The sequence below is a fragment of the Nothobranchius furzeri genome, chromosome 15, assembly GCF_043380555.1.
Source record: "Nothobranchius furzeri strain GRZ-AD chromosome 15, NfurGRZ-RIMD1, whole genome shotgun sequence".
NCBI classification, from domain to species: Eukaryota; Metazoa; Chordata; class Actinopteri; order Cyprinodontiformes; family Nothobranchiidae; genus Nothobranchius; species Nothobranchius furzeri.
The window spans coordinates 61,311,601-61,338,231 of record NC_091755.1 but is presented as its reverse complement, the minus strand read 5'-3'; the positions used below and the strand labels follow the sequence as shown (position 1 = coordinate 61,338,231).

Below are 26,631 nucleotides of genomic sequence, written 5' to 3'. Positions count from 1 at the left end.
TGAAAGCAGGTGTTTTGGATCTTCAGCTCCAAGACCAGTGAGCTGAGCCACAAAAAGTTTTATCACAAAGCTGCAGAGAAAATCAATTAATCAAATTAGTTTCTCTCTGACACTGTAGCAGGGATGTTGATTATTTGAACCCCAATGCCAAAAAGTTCAAAAAGATCCATCTTCGTCAGTAACACATGGGCTCCTTTTGTTTCTTTGAAGTGTTGACGGTGAAGGTAAACTGTCAGTGAAATGGATTAAGATATGCTTTAGACTGTAAGGCTAATTTCTAGCACAGCCAAAACGATTTTAATGAAGATACATTCAGATAACAGCCTTTGAGACTGGTAATCAGCACCACAATGCTCAAAGTATCACTGATAGGAGTTGACAGTAATAAAACAAACAGCCCTAGATGCATAGTGGAGCAGTGATCCACTAAAATAATAGTGAGAGTTACATGTTGCCACGTACTTCCTACAGTGGTCACAGTGAGGTAATTACTAGAAGTGACAAAAACAGTCTGGTCTGATCTGAGGAGTTCACAGTTATTTTTGCAAAGCACATTGAATTGCCTCTGTGTTTGAAATGGGCTCTATAAATAAAGCTGCCTTGCCTTGCATGTCTTGGTGTATGCAAACTCATCGCAGACCGATGTCAAGCAGATTTGGTTGTGTGATCGGAGTAATCATTTGCAAAGGTATTCTTGCTTCACCACAGTGCATTAGGAATGCAAATGTAAACATAATTACTGTTGCAGATTTTATTGTTGGGAAAACAGGGAATGTTTTATTTATTTAGATCTAATGTATTTTACTGTCATTAATAGACAATGTTGACTGTGCTAGATTTCACCCATCGGCTTATTGCATCATGTTGATGAAGCCAGTTCAGTAAAGAATGAACCAATATTCTTTCCTCTTGTTATTACATTACAGCGCTGGCAGCTCCAACTTGCTATGCCTTAATCTCTTGCACTGAACTCATAAGGATGCAGTGTTTATGTTCTGCATTAACTCATCACTTGTGCTTAAGAGATAGTTCCACAGCTTTGACTGCAGAGGTGGTAGCAGTGGGCTGTTATCCTACCTTTTGCCTCCTTTCTCACTTATCGACATACATTGGTTTACAATCGTGTTTGAAAAGAGCACTGATTTATGATCCTCTCTTGAATGCAATTGTCTGCTTATCTGTATACAACAACAATGTGCTATAGCAAAAACACCAGCCATTTGTTATCCTGTAGCAAAATGGTGCATGATGAAGAGTTGGCAAAGACTAGAAGCAAACCCGTTCGTTAATGTTGACTCATACAGTGAACATGTGGGAAATCCATGCAACGCGTACCTACAGTCAATCTCTGTGTAATGCAGTCATCATCAGAACTGCTCCAACTACAAATCTTTATTATGGGATTTGGATATTATTGGTCTCTGTAACCAGCGCAGTATGAATAAAGGTGCTTGTTTAATGACATAATGACTCATGACGGCGGGTTTCAGACAGAGATGACTTGGTGTACAATAATTCCAGTCAAATGAACTGAAGTCATCTTAAACTGGAACATTTACCTGTGTTGCTGCATTGTTTGTATTTATTTAATGTAATAAAAAGCAGCATATGGAAAAAGATTACCCGAGTCACAAGTGTCATTGAGATAATGATGGGGTGACAAAGACCGGAGTATGGTTGGATATATGAGAAAGTGAAACTGGTTGATCTCTTTTTACCATTTGGAAGTAAATTTATTAGTCGTCCCTGATTGTTGGGCCCTCCCAGCTGCCTTCCTGAATAAGGATATGCAATAGGAAAATAAAAAGCAATAGACACAACAAAAAGGTTGGTTTTGTAAAAGTTAAACCTTTTTATAAAGTACCAAATATGCTGAGGGAATAGAAGTTTAAAGTGACAGCAGTGACTCAGGAGGTAGAGCGAGGTGTCCAGTTATTGGAAGGTTGCAGGTTCAATTTTGGCTCCCTCTATAGAATACTGCTGTTCTGTCCTTGGGCAAGACGCTTAACCCACCTTTCCTGCTTGTGGTGGTCCAGGGGACCGGTGGCACCAGGTCAACCCAGGGCAGCTGTAGCTACACTGTAGCTCATCATCACTAGTGTGTGAATGGGTGAGTGACTGATGGTGTTAATTCATGCGTGTGTTAGAAAATAATAAAAATGCAAACATAACCTAAAAGTACTTTTTGTAATTCAAATGTTTTTTCAACAAGTAACAAGTAATAATATAACAAATCTGTGATTGTACAAAGGATAAGCAAATTATTAAAGGTAAAGTCATGACATCATTGATCATTTGACCTTCACGTGCTAAAAGCAGTTGATGAGAATTCAATATAAGAAGATGCTAACTATGGCTAAAAAGGGGTGGATGAAATCCTCTTTTCTGAAGCATCGCTGTGTGAGCATAAAACAACTTTGAGTCAATTGAAAAAAAAATTATTAAAAGGTTTAAACATGGCTGCGCAGTGGAACAGTGGTTAGAGCTGTTGCCTTGCAGCAAAATGGTCCTGGGTTTGCTTCCCAGCCTGGGATCTTTCTGCATGGAGTTTGCATGTTCTCCCTGTGCATGCGTGGGGACTCTCAGGGTACTCCGGCTTCCTCCCACAGTCCAAAAACTTGACTGTTAGGTAGGGCTGGGGGTAAACGATTATTTTTAAAACGATTATTCTGACGATTATTTTATCGAATAGTCGACTATTCTAATGACTATTTAGAAAATTAATCTAATGATTATTTTTCTATTGCACAATTAACAAAAACCAGAAAATCTCAAATAAATTCCTCAAAAAAATTGATAAATTCTTACTGTAAGAGAATAAACACTACAGGCCTTCCATTTTGTATAACACTGCTTTTATTGTGTTGCGGTTGGTTATGTTCTGGTGACGTGTAGAACTTGGGAGTGCAGGCTGCTGCCTGAGAGGTGGTAGAAGATGGAGTGTCTCCATGCTGCTTTGTTTTGGTCACTTATGTGCGTGAGGCGAGTGGTCTTACGGGTTAAACCAAACTCAGGTGATATTTTACACTAAACCGAAAACCCACAACACTCTAAATGTAATAAAAGGGAGATCTACACCACAAAAAAGATGAACTCTAAACCAAAACGTAACAGCTTATCCCAACGCAAGAATCTGTTAGCGAAGATGCTAACAGTAGCTTTACCAACGTTAAGTTCAAGTTACCAAGTTTAAATAAACCAAAAACACCCAGCAGCAAACAGACCAGCACGGAGGAGAGACTGCTACCACCAAAACAGCTCTCCTCATGTCTGAAAGAAGCTCCTTAATGAAGGGAGAAGCGCTCCCGGTGATTTTCTACATCTGCGATAGACACGAAGCAGCGCATCTGACCCCGGAAGTTGTTGTCCGTTGCCGGGAGACGAAGGGGCAAAACAGGAAAATAATCTAGTAGTGGACGGACGTTGTTCCGGGTCTTCGGTATTTGGCGGAGATTTTAGTGAAGGCCGAGAAGAGGGCGAACTAGAGGAAAAACGGGCAGATTCCTCCTCTATTTACAAACTCCTGGGGATGCAACAAGTGGGCGCGGTGCGTCGACTTCCGGATCTGACGTCGACAAATTTTTAGAATCGAGCCGTCGACTTCGTCGAGGCTTCGCTACAGCCCTACTGTTAGGTTAATTGGTCTGTCTAAATTGTCCCTAGGTGTGAGTGTGTGTGTGTGCATGATTGTTTGTCCTGTGTGTCTCTGTGTTGCCCTGCGATGGACTGGCTCTCTGTCCAGGGTGTACCCCGCCTGATTGCCTATTGACCGCTGGAAATAGGCACCAGCCCCCCGCAAACCTGAATTTTAACCCTTCCACCATCCTAATGGGTGTGACCCCGTAAGGAAAGTTGACCATTGAGCAGGGTTGATGGTTTATCCCTTGGATCCATGTGGCAGGGGTGAGGAGTGAGCACCACCTCACCCCTGCCACGTGGACCTCAAGGGATAAACCATCAATCCTGCTCAATGGTCAACTTTCCTCACGGGGTCACCCATAAAGACAGTGGGAGGGTTAAAGAAGCATTTTGATAACAACAACACACTTATTTTCGAACAGGGGAAATTATATTTTAGGTTTTGTGTGAAAATAAATCCAGAACTACAAATGTGCATCACGAAAGTTATGTCATTGAACCAGACACGGAGAAAACTGAGGGAAAAAGGATATAAGTTAAGCAAACTTCCTACAGAAGGAAAGAACCACCATAAATCTGGTCATTTGGTAAGTAGCAGCTACGTTAGGGGAGAGAAGATTATGTGGTGACGTCACATATGCGACGTGCCAATTTCTAGTTTGTAGTCATGCTAATTTTGAACTTTTACAAGATAATAAATCCCAAAGTGCGACTGGCATGGTCTAAACACCCATCATTACTTTTCATTTAAATTGCAGTACAACATATGTGTGATCCAGGGCGTAAGGCAAAGCGGATTAGAAAATAGTGTTTTTGGCCCCGTTGACTTGCATTCATTTTTTCCTTCTTCCGGTAACCCATGAGCCGACCGGAAAGGGAGGAGACTTAGGCTCCCTATTCTTCATCAAGAACCAATAGAACACTGATTGGACCGCTACAGATGTCAGTCAACGAGGCAGTCCACCATTGCATCGTGAAAAAAACATAAAAGCATAAAATATACATACAGCAAGCCAAAACTGCCATTTTGGGGGAAGTACTCCAAGTATTTAGAATACAGTACCATGATTAAGCAAAGTAATGGAAAACATTACAAAATACACTTTAAAGCAGTTATTCAGTAATCTGTAATTAAATACAGTAACAAAGTATTCTCTTCAACACTGTTTAGGACATCCTCAGGTCTCAGATGTCCAACATCAGACTAAACAGTGTCAGTCAAAAATGTTTCAGGAAACAAAACATCAGACAAAAAGCAACCAGGGGAAACAGCTTCAGGAAAAAATGTCAAGGAGTTTTAGAATTTCATTCGTTTTCATTCTTGACAAAGTTCACCAAAGTTCACATTATCCTCCAACTCTGTTATTACAGTTTGCAACGGTGCAGCCTTCATCTATTGTACCTTTTCACCTTGGATGTTGGTCAGAAAAGGTGTTATGCATATTTTGACATTTCCATGTAGGACTGAGTTTGCCTTCAGGTTGAACAAGAACGTATAGGGGCCACTGGGATAACAGGTGTAGGTCTAAAAATCAAAACAAACCAAAACACACACAGGGACTGTTTAGTTTGTTGTCATTGTTGGATTTTAATAGCAAATTGCTTTTTGGGCTCTTTTTCTCTCACTGTGACCAAGAACTGAAAACATAGACAGGAAAGTTCAACAACATATGGACAGAAAACTAGATACAACTGAGCTAAACAACATTTTCAAAGGAGACTGAATGCAGAATACGTCCAATTCTACTTAGTTTTTTATTAAAATTATTCAACTTGAGGAAGGGTTCACATGCAACAGGCACAGTTGCTCTAACATACAAGGTTACAGGATACGACGAGCTGCAGCACACAAAATTCGTAATAGTAACCTGAAAGTAAAATTACTTTGAATTACAATACAGAATCTTAGACGGCAAACTAGCATCTGATCTTTAAAAAATGAAAAAAAATATATAAATGATTACCTTATAAAATATTTAACTACTTAATGTATGCACTGACATTTGTACCCCAATACATATTTCTCATTTCCTTAAGTCAAACCTCTAAGGTAACAGAATATTATTTTGAGACGACCAGGAACCACCAACTCATGTATAGTAATTAAAGCATTTTCACAATTGTTTGCATTTCTGTGAATTATTTTCACCTTTTTTTTAAACATCAGAGTCTGAGTGATCAAGCGTGTTCTCTGTACTCTCAGCTCCCTAAAAGTAAACAATTTCAACTTTTAATTGCCTTGCTGCTGCTGTTCAGCACAAGTTGAATTGATTTAGAGGGCATGGGCATGTTAGCTGTTAGTATACAAACGTCTTTCCCCCAAATGATGTGCAAAATGTTTTAAATTCCCACACTGCACTCTGCTCTAGACTAGAAATTCACAGGTCATTCCAACTTGGCCTGTTTTCCACATATGTGGCTACTATTGCTCGTGTTACTCATGCATATCAACTGCAGAGATTCAAGTTAATCTGAAAATAATGTGCAGCATGTGTCTGACACTCCTTCCCTTTTTTATAACAGTCCATGAGGACATGCAGCAGCAATGGATTATACTTTCATTCATTTAGTCATTTAGTTCTAACCTGTTTCCTAAAACTTGGGGATCTCTAGTGGAGCAGGCAGGTACAGATGGGCTTTTGTACATTTTATAACTCAAACACAGAGTTTGACTTCAAATCACAGTTCATTTCATCTGACAGCAACAATGAACAGAAGAACAGACGAAGAAACGAAGCTTCCTTCTAAATCTGTGCTGAATGCCACCCAATCACAAGCAAAGACTGAACAACTGTTAACTGGAGTGTTAAATGTGTGATGTTGACGAGAGATAGAGCTGTGGTACAGAAGATGAAGGTCTGCATACCTGGTGTACAGGGGGAGGGGGAGTGGATCTAGCATGTGCAAGACAGATGGACATTTATGGATTAAACTGTAAAAAAACTGATCTATAGGCAACTGAATCTAAAAGCAACAATTTCTGCACCATGAGCAGTAAAAGTCCTTTGAGCCTCCTCAGACAGGCCTTTTAGCCTCACTTTCACTGGTGTTGTAATAGAACTAATAAACCTCTGTGCCTCCTAAATATTTCATATTTCAACGATGATCAAAATAAGACAAAACTAAGGGCAAAATAACTATGATAGTAACAATCCTTAATGATAAGTAAAAAATTTGCAGTATAAAAATTATTTAAAGCTTTTTTTACACAACTACTAAATCTATTATGGCTGTATTGATCTGAATTCAGACAGACAACTCATTGAAACCCTTTTGCTTTTAGTCTGGACTCCCAAGTGAAGATGGTTCCAGTGTGTGTGGCAGCTCGTCTATTGCTCCTGAAGTTGTCCTTATGCTTCATGTTATTCGTTCTTTCCCTGCAATTTAGCAGTTCAATCCAGGTGTACAATCGTGAAACCTTGCTCGGGCTTTGCCAAGCAGCTGAAGGCTTGTCGTTTTCTGAAGGTTTTGGGCAGAATGCATTGCCACTACTCTCTGGTTCATTGGGCTGCGTGACAAACTAACCAACATGGAGGAGCCGCTGGAGACGGGGGAAGCTCGCCGGATGCCAGATAAAGCTGAGATCGGCTCAACGTGGTACATCGGATGCTGTGTGGGGAATTGTCGGCTCCGATAGGGCTCCTGGGATGCCGTGGCATCAGCTGGACCCAGTGCCGTTGAATCTAATGGCTTCTGGGTTGGTGTCAGTGGTGTGCAACGGCGGGATGATTCGGTTGTCCGGATAAGCCTATGGTGAACGATTTTTTAAATCTTGCTTACTCTTTTAATTTGGTGCAGTTGGTGGCTCAACCCACACAAGTTAGTGGTCATATTTTAGATTTGGTGCAATGTTGTGCACTGGTTGTGCAGCACCAGGCTAAAGACCAAAGGTGACAGATCATTTGCTGCTGTGACCCCCAGACTCTGGAACTCTCTCCCCCTGAGCCTGATATCAGTGGACTCAGTGAACTCCTTCAAAAAGCAGCTGAAGACTCACTTGTTCAAGCTGGCATTTGTATGACCTTCTTCACCACTCTCTCTTTATTCTGCTCTCCCCACCTATTCCACCTTCCTCAGGATCCACTGATTTCCCTCTTTCCTATTCACTCTCTCTCTTTCTTAACATTTTTTTAATCACAATTGTCTATTTTTGCTCATTTTAAATATATTTTTAAACATTTTCTTAATGCTTTTTTATATTTTAACATTTTTTTGTTTTTGTGAAGCGCCTTGTGATTTTTATCTTGAGAGGCACTATAGAAATGATACTTTCTTCTTCTTCTTCTTCTTCTTCTTCTTCTGTCACTGGGTGTAGTAGTCTCCAACCTGCAGGTCCAAGAGGCCTATTTTTCAGATGGCAGGCCGTATTGTTTGATGTGGCCTGGAACCACCAACATGTGAAACAATATGCTCTGATGAAGCGCTGTCGGGTGTTAAAAGACTCTATAGAATGAATGGCGATGGCGGACATAGCAGGCAGCGTGGCATCAGCTCTGTTTCCTGGTCCAGTTCCTAAACTATCTCGACTAAAACCAGAGGTGTATAGGACGACAGATGGCAAGGTGATTGTGGAGGATGAACTTCTTAATTTCCTTGCTGTTAAAATTAAAACCTTGAGCCAGGATGAAATTGTGTTGTTGGCCACAAACACATTTGAATCTGAGGAGATTGAAGCTTCAAAAAAAGTTTTGTTTGAGCTCTGCCCGAGTACTTCACAGCGGTGCGTCGGCTGTAAAGGGCAGCACAAAGACACCAATAATATCAAGCTCTGCCTTAAAGTGCTGAATGAGTGTGGGGAAAATATCCCTAGATTTGTATCCCATCACTTGGAGGATTTACCACCTGTTACATTCTCCAGCCTGAATGTATGCTGTTTGCTGCGGCGGATGGAGCAATTGTGTACGGAGGTTAGTGCTTTGAAACACGTAGCCAAACTTCAGGCAGATGTCTGTGAGCAAGTTCGGGCTGAAGCTGGAGAAATTAACCAACGAGTGGCCGCACTGGAGCATCAGTCATGCGACCTGGCTGGTTCTGCTATTCTAAAAGAGCAGGAACCAAGGACGGGTCCTTTTCTGCATCCGAGTAATAACTCTGAGGAGCGGCTGGAGAGTAATGGCGGCCTGACCGAGAGGCAGGGAGTTGGCGTTTTGGCTGACCAGAGGATCGGGATGGGCCCTGTGGAAGCATGTGCCTCTGTGACTTCACGGAGTGGTGAAGATCGGACTCTGTTAGCGGCCTCTGGTTCTAACATGAAGAACACTGTGTTTACAATGAATATGGTGGAACCGGAGCCTCTCACACGCTCCCCACAGTGGAGTACAGTCGTGAAGAGGGGCAGGCCTCGTCAGAAGCCGGAGAAGGTTGCTGCAGGGATGCATGTTCCTTCCGCGACTAGACATAACAAGAGGACTGGAGCCGGATCTATTATTGGCACTGGAACTGTGAGTACTATAAAAACTGTAAAGACAAAAGTAGTGACTGTGTTCGTCACTAAATTTGCCCCAGAAGTTGATGCAGAAACGCTCTCATTGTATCTTAAAGAGAAACTTAACAGAGACGTCACCTGTCTGAAAATTGTTAATGTACGGAGCAGATTTGGCTCCTTTAAGGTTACGGCTGAGTGTGATGACATTGGTGAAATGTATAACCCTGAGCTTTGGCCTGAAGGGGCTCTGGTCAGACGGTATTATGAACCATGGAACCCCCGCTCTCTCCACTCTACTAATGTGTCTCAAGCAGGGGATGTTCCCCCTGGTCCAAGCACCTCAGCATAAGCATGTCTCTTCGGGTGCTGTCTTATAATTGTCGTGCCTGCGTCTGGGCCAGGATGCAGGGGATAGAGCTCGATGTATTGTTGTGGACAGCTTGCTTGAAGAATGTGAAATATTGTGTTTGCAAGAGACTTTTTTACCTAAACAAGACCTGGACAAACTTAACTGCCTTAACTCTAAATTTTTCGGAGTGGGGGAATCAACTACTGATCTCAGCACAGCTATAGTCAGGGGTAGAATATCAGGAGGAGTGGCTGTGCTTTGGAACAAAAGAATTGATGCTGTAATTAAGCCTTAGACTGGATGTAGATTGGTGTATTGGCATACAATATATCCAGAACAACATTAGTTTTGTTATCCTTAATATTTATACTCCATACGAAACTGTTGGAAATGAAGGTGTCATGTTGTGGTGAAGAAATCTAACCCACGACATACAGAATCAGATCTGAGACGGTGTAAAATGTTTTAAATAAGAATTTATTGAAGGGAAACCAAGGAAGCAGCGTAAACGTAGCTGAGTTCTTGCACGAGGAAGCTGGTGCGGGAAAACTGTGGACAGATCGGAGTTAGATCCAATTTGCGAAAGGAACAGGGAATCAGACTTGTGCGGAGGACTTACGGTCTGGAGAGGTGGGAACTGGTTTGAGGGAGGAGTGGTCCGGTCTGGGTAGCAGGGACTGAGATCCAGAAATGAGACGTGGAGGGAGCTGAGCTTGGGGAGGTCCAGGAAGGTTAGGTGGGCAGCTGGAGGTGGTTCTGGCCAGGGGAGAGGCTGAGAGACGAGCGGAGTTGGAGATCCAGATGGTGTGGGCTCCAGAGTTCTGCCAGTCAGAGATGAGTGTGTAGGTTTGTCTGGGAACAAGAGCAGGAGGTCAAAAAGGCAAAATCCAAAATCCAAAAGCACATCAAATCTCAAAAATCCAAAAACAAAACAAATCTAGTTCTCAAGAGGTTACAGAGCTCGAATTAGTTTCTCAAGTGGCTGATAGAAGGTACCCAGGTAGAGTAATCATCCAGCGAAGTGTAGGAGTCTCCCAGCTGCTAAATACCCCTGGCCAGCTGATGAGCAGATCTGCTGCAGCTTGGTCACCTCCAGACACGCCCACCTGCAGAGGGAAACTCAAAAGACAGGGAGTGACAGCAGGGAAATACCTCAGACCGTGACAGAAGGGGAATATATTAGTAGGTTGGCTTTTATTAATGCATTTATTCAAAGTCACAGTACTTACAGTATATATGTTGTGGGCGACTTTAATGCTGATCTTTCAGATAAAAAATCTCAGTTTGCTAAACATTTAACACAGTTGTGTGAAGACAATGATCTTGTTCTAGCTAGCAAAGTGTTGTTGCCAAAAGACAGTTACACATATATTAGTGAGAGTTGGCATACTACATCATGGCTGGATCATTGTATTAGTACAGCTGACGGTCATGCAGCTTTGGATAGCATGACTATAAAATATGGGGTAACTGTGTCAGACCATAGACCTTTTGCTTTCGCTATAAATGTGGAACAACTGCCTGATACAATGGGAGTTAATTATGTCTATAATAATGATGATAATATAAAATTAGAATGGGCAGCATTAAGTGACAAAGACATATCGGCTTATAGTTATAATACAGATCAATACCTGAACAATATCTCTGTGGCTAAAGAGGCTATCCTGTGTGAAGATGTCAACTGTAAGATTCTCAAACACAAAAGTGATCTATGCTCTATGTATGAGGATATAGTGGATGCTTTGTATGAAAGTGGTAGACCCTTTCATGTCAAAGGTAAGAATAAGCAGAAACCTCATATCAGGCCTGGCTGGAAAGAACATGTTGCCATGTATCAGGATGAAGCACGGGTAGCTTTTAAATGTTGGGATATGGTTGGGAGACCTAGGCAGGGTGTGGAATTTGAACAAAAAAAACGTGCAAATGCCAGATATAAGTATGCTGTTCGTTTTATATCAAAAAATGAGCAGATCATGAGGGCAGATTCTATGGCCAGGAAATTTATGAGTAATGATGTCAAAGGTTTTTGGAAAGATGTGAAAACAGTTAATAATTGCAAATCATCTCTACCAGGTACTGTTGAAGGTGTTTCTGGGGAAGATAATATTGCAGCACTATGGAGACATCATTATTTTAATTGTTTAAAAAGTGATCAGCATGAGGATGGCTCTGCAATTACTGATGAATCTATATGTTTAACGACACATGAGGTGAATGATGCTATTCACAAACTAGTTGATAATAAGGCTTGTGGTCTGGATCACATTAGTGCAGAGCATTTGAAATATGCTAGCCAAAGACCAGCTCCCCTTTTAGCTCTATGTTTTACAGGGTTTATGATTCATGGCATACTACCAGACTCAATGATGGCAATTCTGCTTGTTCCAGTCATTAAGAACAAATCTGGGAAGGTGACCAGCATGGATAGATATAGGCCGATTGCACTAGCCAGTGTTTTGTCTAAAGTTCTTGAAAAACTTATATTTGATAGAGTCACTGTGTACCTCAGTTCCTTGGATAATCAGTTTGGCTTTAAGCCAAAACATGGTACTGACATGTGTATATACGCTGTAACGTTATGAAGTTCATTATTTTCAGCTCCACACAGCTGCCCCTGTACACAGTAACACCCGTGTAGAAAACGCCAAGGTCGGGTGTTCCTCAGACTGTTTACATTCCAGGAGAAGAGCCAGAAGGAGAAGAAGAACGCTTTTCAATAATCAAAGTACTTAATTTGTGATTAAAGCTAGTCGAACCAGATGTTGATCAATAATAATCAAGTGAATAATCTGTGGAATAAAGATGTCATGATTTATGTGTTTAATGAAAACAGGACTACTGCACAGACAGACTGACCCTCATCTCCATAGAAACGCATGACACATTGTTCCAACCAATCAGAGCTTTCGGCTGCCGCAAGAGAATCTGGCTTGTTGACTTAAAGTGTCCAATCCGCTTTACTAAAACTTATCAACAATTCAGATATAAAACAAGGCAACGCCATTTTAAGCTCAGTTCCATTTTGACTTCAGTTCTATTCACCGTCATCCCAAAGAGAAGCACAGCCTGGCCAGATGTGTTTTCTTCTTTAAACTAAGAACTGTGAAGTTGGAGATTTTCGTCGTTTAACAACCAGACGACATCCTTTCAAAATAAGAGCACCTGCTGACGCTGCCGATTGTTACCTGGGTCGACCCTTCAGACAGGCTTTGAAACACTGCGATCGCTGTTTCGACCAGCTCCAGCGCACATCCGAGGTCTTCAGACCTGGCATTTCCTGATCTACCTGGGAGGCCCCCACTGGGTACGTACACGGCAAAATAGCAGCTCATGTCATCACTTTATAAGCCTCGTGATATCTAGTCGTAACAATCAGACTACCAGATTCAATGACGTCAGCCTAAGGAGTCTGAACCAACCACACACACACACACACACATCGAACATCACATTCATTTCCAAACAACACAGAGTTAGTCCTGGTAGATTGTTAAGAATTTATAATTAAGAAATTAAAGATTCTTAAACGATCCCAACTCTCTCTCTTTTCTTGTCTCAAAGTCAATACAGAGTGTTTAATTAAACTCCCTGATGATAAAAACAGCCCATCTTCTGATTATAACAAGTGATCTACTTACAGTATATTAAAATACAACTCTAGATAGTTACATCACTCTATTTCTCTACAACGCACTTAATGAAAGGTCAACTGGTACAGAAATAGAAATTCTTCTGTCCTTATGTGTTTTATTGATGCCTCTAAGGCTTTTGATCGTGTAAACCACAGAAAACTTTTTATTAAGTTAAAGCTACGGGGGGTCCCTGGGTTTATTGTGAGAATCCTGTCTTACTGGTGTGCTCATCAGATGATACAGGTTAAATGGGGTGCCAGCATCTCTGCACCATTTGGCATTAGTAATGGTGTTAGGCAGGGTGGAATTCTGTCTCCTATCTTATTTAATTTGTATGTTGACAATCTGTCTGTGCAGCTGAGAGCCTGTAACACAGGATGTTTGATGGGTACAACTTTGATCAACCATCTGATGTATGCTGATGATCTGGTGGTCTTTAGTCCAAGTAGTGCTGGATTACAGCAGCTCCTAAATACCTGCTCTGAATATGGTGTGCAGTACGATATTCAGTATAATGCTGTTAAAAGTGCTATCTTGATATGTAGAACCAAGCAGGATAGAAAGCTAAACTTTCCTGTGTTCAAACTGTCTAATAGTGATCTTAATGTGTGTGAGAAGGTGAAATACCTTGGCCACTTTATAACCGATCAAATGCGTGATGATGCTGACATCCACAGACAGTGCTGTAAGCTGTATGCACAAGCTAATACTATAGCTCGTAAGTTTGGTTTTTGTTCACCTCCAGTTAAGGTGGGTTTATTTAAAGCATATTGTACTCCGCTTTACACAGCCCAACTGTGGTCATCCTACAATCAAAGCAGCATGAATAAGCTGCAAGTTGCATACAATGATGCCTTAAGGATCATACTTAAAATACCCAGAGGGGGCAGTGCCAGTCAGATGTTTGTAACAGCAGGCATTTGTACTTTTAAAGCACTTTTAAGAAAACTCATATTCACTTTAAAGGCCGACTGCCAACAGTATAATTTCTGCAATCACTGATCCTACTGTGTGCAGTTGTCGCTATTTGTCCAGTATAAGGAAACATTGGTTGAAGTGTTCGTGTGGTTAACCTTGTGTGGAACAGTTTATAGTAAAGTTTTTAATTACATTTAGATTTTTATTCAATTTTATGCTGTTATCTTTTTATTTCTATTTATCTATTTTGTTTAATTGATCTGTTGTTTCATATGTATTTTATCTGGACCTCGGGGGGGGGGGGGGGGGGGGGGGGTCAAGCCTACAGACCTTGGACCACAGAAGAGCTTGTCATACACTTTGGCTCAGCATGCACCATGGCACTTCACATGGTAGCCCCAGTACGGGTAAAGAAACCTAAGTCTAAAAAGGAGCCATGGCTAACTGAGAGTACTCGAGTACTGAAAAGTATGTGTAGGAAGGCCAAGCGAAGGTGGAAAAGGATGGGCTCCAGAGCTCGCTTGACCTACTAATGGTACATTGGATTGGCTATCAGAAAGATGCAAGGAGAAAGTACTTTGCCAATGTAATCTCCTTAAACTCACAGAATGCTAGGATACTTTTTAAAACAGTGCACTCTATTTTAAATGTGAATGAGCCCCTTGCGATTGAGTACACAATTGAGTCATGTAACAATCTTTTGGATTTCTTTGTGGACAAGGTAGTGGGGACAAGGGCCTTGATTCCACCACTTAAGCATGACCCATCTACATGACTCTGTGTTCCAAAGGCACTGGAAGGTTTTCAATCATTAACTTTTGCAGGGCTTGAGGATCTGGTCATGAGACTTAAGCCAACAGGGGCGGTAACTGATTTTCTCCCGGCCAGGCTACTGACAGGAGTTTTTCCGGTAGTGGGGGACTATGTAATGCAAATTGTGAATAGCAGCTTGTTATCTGGGGAAGTCCCCATTTCCCTAAAGCAGGCGGTGGTACGACCTCTGCTAAAGAAACCAGGATTGGACCTAGCAGTCTTATCTAAGTTTAGACCTATATCTACACTCCTTTTGATTTCTAAAATCATAGAGAGGGCTGTTTTTATCCAACTGATGTATTTTCTACAGCAGGGATTCCCAAAGTGTGGTGCGCGCACCCCTGGGGGTGCGCAAGCTGCCGCTAGGGGGTGCGCGAGGTGAAAAGTGTAATGGCTGCGGAGCTCAGAGAAGTCTGTCATATGTCACCATTGTTGTAGAAACTCATTTGTGGGTGGGCCAAATGTAGCCCTCATTTACTCAATACCATTAAATAAATGGGCTTTGGGTTCTTTTACTAGTGTACTCCTGTACGATATTCTTAAATTAACTTCTCTTTTGTTTCTGGGATCAATGAAGCTTATTCCTTAACAGTGGCACTACACACAAAAATGAACACTAGTGTCTACAGTGCAGTAAATCATATCATACACCATGTAAAGTAGAGCAATGTAACCCTCCTTTAATTTACCAAACAATGAAAACAATAAAATAATAAAATGGCAGGTTTCAGTATTCAGGCAAAGCAAAACACCCACAGCAATTTACCCAGTGTACACAGAATCCCCACATACACAGTATAAACCACCAGTGATAAAACAATTATAGTCCCAAACTAAACTTAAAGCCGGCAGAGATAAACCCTACGTTGCAGGCCTGTATTGCTCCAGTATAAATCCAAAAAGATCTCCAAACCGGAAGTTCTTCACTCAACGAGCAAACATAAATAAATAAACTCAGTACCTTGTGAAACGTGCAATTCCCACCAGATTAATCCAGGCAACATGTTGTCTTCAGCTCCTTCAAAAGCACTCCGCTCTGAACGCAGTAGCCAAAGATGAGGAAGGTCAGTGATCTCCACGTGCTCCACAAGCTACTTGTTTTTAGCTTCCCACGTTGCCAGAGGTACTCAGAGTGACGCGGGCACTCAGAGTGACTATCTGGGGTCTGTCTGTCGCTATCCAGTCCGGTAACGATCCTCTGCAGCTTGTTTAAGTTCCACAACTTTAGCGAAACGGCAGTCTACAGTAGTCCTCGTTAGCTAATGGCTGTGTTAGCCTCACTTTAACTCACTGCGTGCACGGCCGCAGTAAACAAAACACACAGTCCAGCAGACTCACACTGAAACTTTACATGTTATGTCACTAGCTTACCGACACTGTGACTTATCTTTCCGAAAAGTCAAAACACACTTATTACTAGTACATAAAAACAAGCTAACTGCTCGGGATACTCCGTGTAACTCACGCACCACCACCATCTCTCCTCGTGCTCTCTCTTTCTCTTCCCTCTTTTTTTCTTCTTCCCCACGCTGTGTTACCTTCACAGACCATATCCCCGTAGGAAATTACAGTTCTCACAAGCAATTCACAATAAAAGAAAGATAACTTATCTTAAACAATGCAAACATGTTTTTACTCATTTTACATGAACTTTGATCTTTTTAATATACAAGAAAATTGAACAAATGAATTTTACTCTGTGATATTTATATTCTTAGACTTTACTTATCTTTTACTATTTATGCATATTTTAACCCGGGTTACACCCTCCCCCCACTAAATGTCTGGTGTCCTCAACAGACTACCAAGGAACTACAAGAACTTGGGAAGTAGGATGACCCCCCTTTTTTTATCATATTATGGCTCTTAGTCTTTGCCTATAGTGATAACAACCCCTCTATGTATAATAGTGATAGGCTGATCTTTAGCTTTTCCTGGCTCATCATAGGTTAAACGAACTACTGGTTTAATCTGTCTCTTAGGCCTTAGTTTAGGAGTGTCACCCAATAGATTACGGTGTGTATTTGGTTTCTGAGTTTTGTCAGACCGGGCTTTTCTGTGATCCAGATCAGGTTCTGGGGCAGAATCTTCATCATCTTCTTCATTTTGGTCAGACTCCTCCTGAATATCCATCATTTGGTCGGGCTCGGTCTCACTGTCCTGATTAACGTCTCCATCCTCCAGTGGCAGTTCCTCATTTTCACTGCGCTCATCAGAAGCAGTTTCATCACTGACCTTGTCCTGGTCACTTGCACAATCCTCTTGTGACACTGCTTGGGATCTAAGAGCCTGTCTTAGTGCTTCTCGTACTCTTTCTTGAGAGTAACCGTATCTCTGAGGCTCATAGTATTCACTCTCTGAGGACGAATCAGAATCCTGTGACAGCTGAGGGTCAGACACAATTGTGGCCTGCTTTGGTTTCTTGCCCTTTTGTTTCTGTCTGTCACAACAGTTATTGCCTTCTTCAAGGATTGGCAATTTCACATGTTGGCCAATGGGAAGGATGTGATCTCTGTGGATTGTTTTTAGATGACCACTTCCATTCTCCTTCTTCAGTTGGTAGACAGGGAGATTGGGCATTTTTCCAACAACTTGGTAAGGTGTTGGACTCCATCTTATTTGCAACTTGTGCTTCCCTTTGAGACCCCAATTCTTCAGTAGGACTCTGTCTCCTATTTCTAAAGACTGGAAACAAACTCTCTGGTCATAGTCCTTTTTGTTCTTCTGATGAACTTTGTCTGCCGTCTCGGATGCTAGCTTGTAAGCTTGACGGAGATCTTCTTTAAGCTTTGACACATAGCGTGAGTGACTTTCCTCAGCTTTGTCAATTGTGGTCCCAAAGCACAAGTCCACTGGCAGTCTGGCTTCACGACCAAACATTAAGAATCCATGCTTTCATTCTTTTTTAAACACAGAAACAGTTTTGTTTACCTGTTTGTAGCTACGGTTTCGCCGACAGCTGCCGGCTTCTTCAGGCTGACGCTGATGGTGGCGCGTCACTTCCTTCTCCGTTTATCTGCGGGCAGCAGAGGACGTTGTCGCCCTCTACTGCCCGCTCTCCCCTCTCCGACGATGCAGTCCCATGCGTGGTCCAGCGTGTAAACTCCGTCGTCCCTGTTCATGGTCCCACATCCACGTCTCCTTATCTCTATTGCTTCCTTGATCCATCTTTTGTATTTTTGTTGTTCAGTGGTTATGATCCGTGTGCTGTCCCAGTCCATTATATGGTTTTCTCTTAAGCAATGTTCTGTTACGGCTGACTTTTTTATTGTACTTTCTGCTTCTTCTTTTGCTGCTCTTGTGTGTTTACGATTTGCCTCTTTCTCGCACTCCTTTCTGTGTTCTATTGTCCGTGTATTGAGTTGGCGTCCGGTTTCTCCTATGTATGTTTTATTGCATATTTTGCATGGGATTTCGTAGATGACTCCACATTTTTGTCCAGCTGATATTTTGTCTTTTGGGTGTACTAATCTGTTTCTAACTGTTGTGTATGGCTTTGTTGGTGTGTTTATGTTGTGTTTTTTCATTGTTGCTCTTATTTTTTCCGTTATGCCTCTGATGTATGGTAGGGTTATCACTGGTTTTGGTTCTTGTCTTTCTGGGTTTCTGGTTCTTTTTTTGGGTTGTTCTTTGCTTTCTGTTTTTGTTTGTTGTTTTCCTTTGTTTATTGCCCATGTCGGGTATCTGCAGGTCTTTAAAGCGTGTTGTATGTGTTTGTCCTCTTGTTTACGGTCTCTCTCTTCTGTTATTATGTTTGCTCGGTGATATAATGTTCTGATTACTGACATTTTGTGTATGGTAGGGTGTTCTGATGTCCATAATAGATATTGGTCTGTGTGTGTTGGTTTCCTGTATGTGTTTATGTTTTGGGTCCCGTCGGTCTGCCTGGTGATTTTCATGTCCATAAATGCTATGCTGCCTTCTGTTTCTAACTCATAAGTGAATTTTATGTTGCCCGTGTCATCAATATTGTTTAAGTGTTGTGTTAGTGTTTCTGTTTGACCTTTTGGTATGATTTCCAGTATGTCGTCTACGTAGCGTTTCCATAGTTTTATTTTGCAGTTTGGGGGGGCGGTGGCTATGGCTTTTTGTTCCAGGTCTTCCATAAAAAACTCGCACAGGGTGGATGATAACGGGTTACCCATGGCGAAGCCTTCCAGTTGTTTGTATATTGTGTTGTCGTATGTGAAGTAAGTGGAGTTAGCTACCAGTCCTATCAGTTGTGCTATGTCATCTGCTGTGAGGTTTGTCCTTTTATGTAAAGTTTTGTCTTGTCTGATTCTGTTAACTACTATGTCTATGGTTTTTTGGGTTGGTGTTTTTGTGAACAGAGATGTGACGTCATGTGAGATGAGTATGTCGTTGTCTTCTATTGTAATCTCCTTTAGTTCTTTTGCCAGTTCTATACTATTTTTGCAGTGTTGGTCTGTATTTCCTAATAACGGGCTGATGATTCTGCTGATATCTTTTGCCATGTTGTATGTTGGTGTACCTATGCTGTCAACTATTGGTCTAAGTGGGGTGTTTTGTTTATGTATTTTTGGTGTTCCATATATTCTTGGTGTTATGTTTGCTGTGGGAATCCAGTGTTTGTACATTTTTTCTGTTATTTTGCCTTTTTCGTGCAGTGGCTTCAGTAATTTTTTCATGTTTTTCTTAATGTTTTCTGTTGGATCTTTTTTAAGTATTTCATATGTATTTTTGTCTTCTAGCATCTGTTTCATCTGTTGTTTATATTTTTCTCTGTCCATAACTGCTGTGGTTCTTCCTTTATCTGCCGGTAGAATAATTATCTGTTCATTTTTGGATAAAGCTGTCATGGCTGATTGTTCTTCTTTTGTAATATTGCTGTGTTGAATTTGGCTGTTTTTTAATATCCCAACTACGTTATTTCTGAGTTCTGCTTTCTTTCCCTCATCTGTGATCTGTTGACATGCTAGTTCTGTTGCTACAATAAATTCATCATATGGTATTTCTTTTGGTGTGACTGCAAAGTTTAAACCTTTCTTTAATATGCTCTCTTCTGCTTCTGTTAGTTTGTATTGTGAAATGTTACATACCCATGAGTTTGGTGTGGAGTTGCCTTGTATTTCTCCCCTCTTTTTCTTGTTTATGAGTCTGTTTAACTTCTTTATGTGTCTTTCTTTCACTTTTATGAACTCTTGTTCCTGTTTTTCCATCATGTGTCCTTTAATTAGTTCCTCCATTTCTTTATCAAGTTTGTAATTCCTTTTCAAGTCCAGGTGTCCTCTTTCCAGTTCGTCCCCCACACGCCTCTGTTTGGTTATGACGTTCCTTATCCTCTCCTTGAGCAGTGCTCTCTGTGCTCTTTCTATTATATTTTGTGCTGTCTGGGTCCGGATCGATGTTTTCAGCTGTAGGCTTGTGGGTGTGATGTTTTCGTCCCGGCATCTTAAACAGAAGCGAAGGTGGTTTCTTAGAAGTGCGCGTTTCTGGTGTAATCGTTCCAAATGGCGGAAGTCCTTCGTTCCTTGTTGTCCGTATTTCTCTTTGAACATCTTAGGTGTGTTCTTGCTGTGTCTTTCTAAATCCATGCTTTCGTTCTTTTTTAAACACAGAAACAGTTTTGTTTACCTGTTTGTAGCTACGGTTTCGCCGACAGCTGCCGGCTTCTTCAGGCTGACGCTGATGGTGGCGCGTCACTTCCTTCTCCGTTTATCTGCGGGCAGCAGAGGACGTTGTCGCCCTCTACTGCCCGCTCTCCCCTCTCAACAGTTAGAAACAGATTAGTACACCCAAAAGACAAAATATCAGCTGTACAAAAATGTGGAGTCATCTACGAAATCCCATGCAAAATATGCAATAAAACATACATAGGAGAAACCGGACACCAACTCAATACACGGACAATAGAACACAGAAAGGAGTGCGAGAAAGAGGCAAATCGTAAACACACAAGAGCAGCAAAAGAAGAAGCAGAAAGTACAATAAAAACGTCAGCCGTAACAGAACATTGCTTAAGAGAAAACCATATAATGGACTGGGACAGCACACGGATCATAACCACTGAACAACAAAAGTACAAAAGATGGATCGAGGAAGCAATAGAGATAAGGAGACGTGGATGTGGGACCATGAACAGGGACGACGGAGTTTACACGCTGGACCACGCATGGGACTGCATCATCGGAGAGGGGAGAGCTGGCAGTAGAGGGCGACAACGTCCTCTGCTGCCCGCAGATAAACGGAGAAGGAAGTGACGCGCCACCATCAGCGTCAGCCTGAAGAAGCCGGCAGCTGTCGGCGAAACCGTAGCTACAAACAGGTAAACAAAACTGTTTCTGTGTTTAAAAAAGAACGAAAGCATGGATTTAGAAAGACACAGCAAGAACACACCTAAGATGTTCAAACATTAAGAAGTATAGTGAAAAACCAGTTGCATCACATCTTGTACTGTTATAAGAATGGACCAAATAAGGGACATGCTGGCTCCACTGACGTTTCTTTTCTGTGCTTAGAGTACCCAACATTGAAAGCAGCGTTCGATTGAACCGCTCTGGCTGAGGGTCTCCTTGCGGATGATACGGAGTAGTGCGTGACTTCCGTATCCCCATGTTCTTCAACAAGTCTTTAATCAGACAACTCTCAAAGTCTCGCCCCTGGTCTGAATGGATACGAGCCGGAAGGCCATAGTGGATGAAAAACTTATCCACGAAGGTTTTGGCCACTGTTTGAGATGTCTGATTCTTGGTCGGGAATGCCTGGGCATAGCGTGTGAAGTGATCGGTGACCACTAAAACATTTCTCATGCCCTTGGAATCCGTCTCCAATGAGAGAAAGTCAATGCACACCAGATCCATAGGTCCACTACTGGAGATCTGGTGAAGCGGTGCAGCTCTCTGGGCAGGAGTCTTGCGTGTTATGCATTCACCACAACTTTTGATATGTTGCTCGATGTCTTGCAACATTCTTGGCCAGTAGAACCTGTGATGGAGTAAATCCAGAGTTCTCTCTATGCCGAGGTGTCCTGAGTTATTATGTACCGATCTCAACACAACGTCATGATACACCTTTGGCAAGACTAGCTGACGGACCTCCTCCCCTGAGTGACGTTTGGTGATGCGGTAGAGCAGACCGTCACTCAGCAAAGTCAGCTTATCTTTCTCTCTTTTTAGGAGCGACAGCTCCGGACTGTTGCCTGTCCATAAATTCTGTTGGACAGCTTTGACTGCTGGACCAATGACTGGATCCTCTTTCTGTGCCTTAGCGAGATCAGCTTTTGAGACGTGTTCCAGTGACTGTAACTCCATTGTAAGAGGAAATGCATAGATGTCAGGGATGCATTCTGGGGAAGCCCCAGTTTGGTCGACACATCTGGTGGGACACTCTGTGCTTTCTGACACTCGTACTCTTTTGCAAATGGATTTCACAGCTGCCTCCGGTATAGTCTCCCATTCGGTGTCAGTGTCAAAGTTTCTGGAGAGGATGTCTGCATCTATGTTATGCTTGCCTGGTCGGTAATGGACATCGAAGTCATATGTGGACAAAGCAGCTAACCATCGGTGTCCCACGGCATTGAGCTTTGCTGTAGACAGAACATAAGTCAAGGGGTTATTATCTGTACGCACTGTAAAGAGCGCTCCATACAGATAGTCATGAAAGCGATCCACCACAGCCCACTTTAATGACAGGAACTCCAGCTGATGTATGGGGTACCTCTTCTCAGCCTGACTTAACTTCCTGCTGGCAAATGCAACCGGCCTTAGTTCTCCTTCTTGTAGCTGGTATAGGACAGCCCCCAGTCCTTTGAAGCTTGCATCCACGTGGAGCCCATAGGGCTTGGTAGGATCAGCAAAGGCTAATACCGGTGCATGGGTTAGGCAGTGGATGATCTGCTGAAAGGCTTTGCTGCAGGAGTCATCCCAGCGATCTCCAAAGGGTTCTGACTCTTTCAAGTAGGACTTTTTGAGGTCTGGACTCTTTTTCTTACTCTTCTGTGTCGGAGCATAACCTTTGGTCAGTTCAGTGAGTGGTCTCACAATGGCAGCATAGTTAGCAATGAATCGCCTGTAGTATCCGCAGAAACCTAAGAACGATCTCAGAGACTTTAGATTGTGGGGCTGAGGCCAGGTGGTAACAGCCTCAATCTTCTGCGGATCAGGAGAGACACCTTGGGCAGACACCACATGCCCAAGGTACTTCACCTGTGGCTGGCAAAACTGGCATTTGTCTAGGGAGATCCTTAGTCCTGCTTCTCCAAGACGATCTAGGACTTTAATGAGCCGCTCTTCGTGTTCCTCCAGCGACTCTCCGAAGACAATCAGGTCATCCAGGTATACCAGGACTTGGAGGAGGTTCATGTCTCCGACTGTTTTTTCCATTAGACGCTGGAAAGTTGCAGGTGCTCCTGTTATTCCCTGCGGCATTCTCTCAAATTGGAAGAAACCTAGGGGGCAGATGAACGCCGTCTTCTCTTTATCTTCCTCTGCCATTGGAATCTGGTAGTATCCACTACGCAGATCCAGCACTGTGAACCATTTGCTCCCAGACAAAGAATCCAGAGCTTCGTCAATGCAGGGGGTCGTGTACTGGTCAGGCACAGTCCGGCTGTTAAGGAGCCTGTAGTCTATGCACATCCGTATGGTTCCATTTTTCTTTCTAACAATTACAATCGGTGACGCATAGGGGCTACGGGACTCTTTAATGATGCCGGCACAGAGTAACTCTTGCAGATGTTTTCTTACATCCTCTATGTCTGCAGGTGCCAGTCAACGTGATCTTTGCCGAAAAGGTCTTGTGTCAGCCAGGCGGATGGTGTGCTCCACCTCTTTTGCAAGGCCAACGTCCCATTCATGGACTGAGAAGATGTGGGAGTGTTCCGCTAGTTTCTGTCTAAGCCGGTCCTTCCACTCTTCAGGCACAGGAGACTCACCAAAGTCGATCTGGCTGCTGTCAAATGCTGTCATCTCTGGTTCTTTGCTTGGCATGGAGATTACGCTTTCGGTGCGATAAAGGTGACCCATGACGGTTCCAACAGGGATAGTGGTTTCCCTGGCTGAATGGTTCTGCACCAGGATCCTGAAGCTGTTAACTTGTACTGCATGGGCGGGCACAACCATGGGTTGTAGCAGGACATCACCCGGCAGAGGAGCTAAGGGAGAAGAGTCAAACATCAAGATCTCTTTGCTAACTGTCTGTTGAAAACGAACTTTGCAGGTTATTTGCAAGTCTTTTCCGGGGGGTAAGGACAATGGATTTGAACCTTGCCAAGTCACACAGCCAACCTGGTCATCTTGAGAGCCTAGGGTGATGGAGTCTGTGAATGTGGGTAGTGACTCCCTGTGAATTTGGATGCCCAGGCTTTTGGTTATGTCATGCCCCTCTTTTCTGCATTCCTGTACCAAATTGCGGACATGGCTGGTGTTAGTGCCCACAATGACAGGAATCTGCTCTTCTTTTGGGCTTGGACAGATCAGGGCAAGGACTGGTACTGTGTGTTTGGTGCCAGTCGCTTCAGCCGGGTACTCAACATCTACCACAACATAGCCAAAGTAGGGGTAACTGACATTGGACTCACTGAAACCCCAAATGTTGAGACCACTGACCGGATGCACTGGGATGGAAGGCAGATGGGCTTTGTACCAGGATTCAAATATTATAGTGACCTGTGATCCACTGTCAAATAAGGCATCACAGGGCTGTCCATTCACTTTAAGTGGCACAATACTTGGGGGCCCAATCAGTCCTTCTGGAATTTCAGCTGGGGTGGGAGAAGTCAGAAGACCCTGCTTGACATGGCAGTCAGTGTCAGTGGCATTACGCGTTGAAGTAGCTGCACTTTCTTTCAGTGTCTTGACAGTCTGGATGAGCTTTCGTATAACTTTGCTCTGATTTTCAGGATTTTGACACTTTGCAACAAAATGTCCATTTTCCCCACAACGGTAACAGAATTGCTCACCCAAAGGTGTTCTGTTCTGATAAGGGGTCCTTGTCTTTGAGTTAGCCTCTACTGCTGCCACGGTAGCCAGTTTTAAAGAGGAGTCTGGAGCAGTATCTCTTTGGACTACTTTCTGCTGCAGTCTTTTCACTTGTTTCTTCAAAGCAGCCAGTTATTTGGTGTCACTGTGCTCACTTGACTGCACTGAGGACACATCTTTATCTATGACATCAGGGGCCTTAGTCATGCAGGTGGCTAACTTGGCCTTAAGCTCTTTAACTTCAGCTTTGAGACTTTGTATTTCTGCATTGCCAGTCCCTGAAGGTTTTGTCTGTACATGCTGGACTGAGGTATTTAGCTTTCTCCTTGATGCCTCATACTCTTCCTCTGTGCGAATCTCACTTAAGAGTTGGAGGAAAGTTGGGGGTTTGGACTTTCTCTCTCTCAGGCGCAGATTAATTAGCATGAGATCGGAAGCGACGGCCCCTCTCAGAAGTTGTTCCAGGCGCGCTTTGTCTTTGCTAGAACCTTGAAATCCTCCTCTCTGGACAACTTTAGTGAGGGCCCTTTCCAGACGCCTCAGAAAATCAGACAGTTTTTCACTTGGTTGTTGCTGCATCAAGCGGAAAGCAAAATAGAGATCATCTCCAGACTCAGCACTGCCAAATGAGCTTTCCAAAGCCTCCAGGTATTCAACAGGGCCTGCCTCAGGGTCTGACTCACGGACTGATTTGGCAATCTCCAACGCCGGCCCCTTTAAACTCCCCATCAGCCTGCGCCTTCTCTCCTTGTTTGTACAGTCACTTTCCTCCACCATGAGCCATGCCTGCTCAAGCCAATGGTCAAAGGGGTCCTCACTAAGGGGAACTGGCAAGTTCCCTGAAAACAGCCTCAAACTCCAATAACCACCTTCTGCTTGTGGTTTACGTGCCTTCTCCAAAAAATCACCAACTGCTTGCAAGACAGACTCCGTGGAGTTTATGGAAGGATCAGAGCTGGGCTGCGGCGGAGCAGGGCTGAGAAATAATCTTTGTAGGTCTTCAATAGTCCTACCCTCAGTGTCTAAGAGACTCTTCAACTTCACAGCAAAATCGTCAGGAGCGGCACATTCATTAAGAGTCACTATCGGCCATTTTTCACTAGTGTGCGGGTCCAGCACTTCCTTGGGCACATTATCTTTAGGTACACTTTGTTTGCACTCGCAGAGAACCATTAGGCACCTCAAGGGGGTGTGGAACAAGCGCCCTCTAACCCGGACTCGCCCTAGACACTTAATAGTCTCCATGGTTTCTTCTATCTGGGCTATTTCCACTTCTTCTGGAACCAGAACCAAGAGTGCTTTAGCTTCCTCCAAACCTTCACCCCGACACCATCTCTTCAGCTCTGCAGCAAGCCCGGTGTGGTCTGCCATACTCTCAGTAAACAAAAATACTAAGAAATGTAAACTAGCTACTGTAGATTAACTTTTAACTTTTTTTTTTTAGCGTGTTGCCCCTTTAATGCTTCTATGAGACCCAAAACATCCCAGCGGTGCCTCCATTTTATGTAGCCCTCATTTACTCAATACCATTAAATAAATGGGCTTTGGGTTCTTTTACTAGTGTACTCCCGTACGATATTCTTAAATTAACTTCTCTTTTGTTTCTGGGATCAATGAAGCTAATTCCTTAACAGTGGCACTACACACAAAAATGAACACTAGTGTCTACAGTGCAGTAAATCATATCATACACCATGTAAAGTAGAGCAATGTAACCCTCCTTTAATTTACCAAACAATGAAAACAATAAAATAATAAAATGGCAGGTTTCAGTATACAGGCAAAGCAAAACACCCACAGCAATTTACCCAGTGTACACAGAATCCCCACATACACAGTGTAACGTGAGGAAATATGAGTTTTCTGTCACAATGGTGGTGTTGGACTCAGCTGGGTCATAGCTGGGTCGCTGAG

The 26,631-nt window shown here is 42.8% G+C and overlaps 1 protein-coding gene across 1 annotated transcript in view; it reads right to left on the bottom strand.

The window, feature by feature from the left end:
• The window catches only part of LOC139063351 (uncharacterized), a 37,078-nt gene extending 19,336 nt beyond the window's left edge, over positions 1-17,742 (bottom strand). Inside the window, exon 1 of the mRNA XM_070545068.1 lies at positions 16,157-17,742. Coding sequence (XP_070401169.1) covers positions 16,646-17,659 — 1,014 coding nt within the window. The 5' untranslated portion in view covers positions 17,660-17,742 and the 3' untranslated portion in view covers positions 16,157-16,645. The remainder of the gene's footprint in view (positions 1-16,156) is intronic.
• Positions 17,743-26,631: the final 8,889 nt, after the last annotated feature.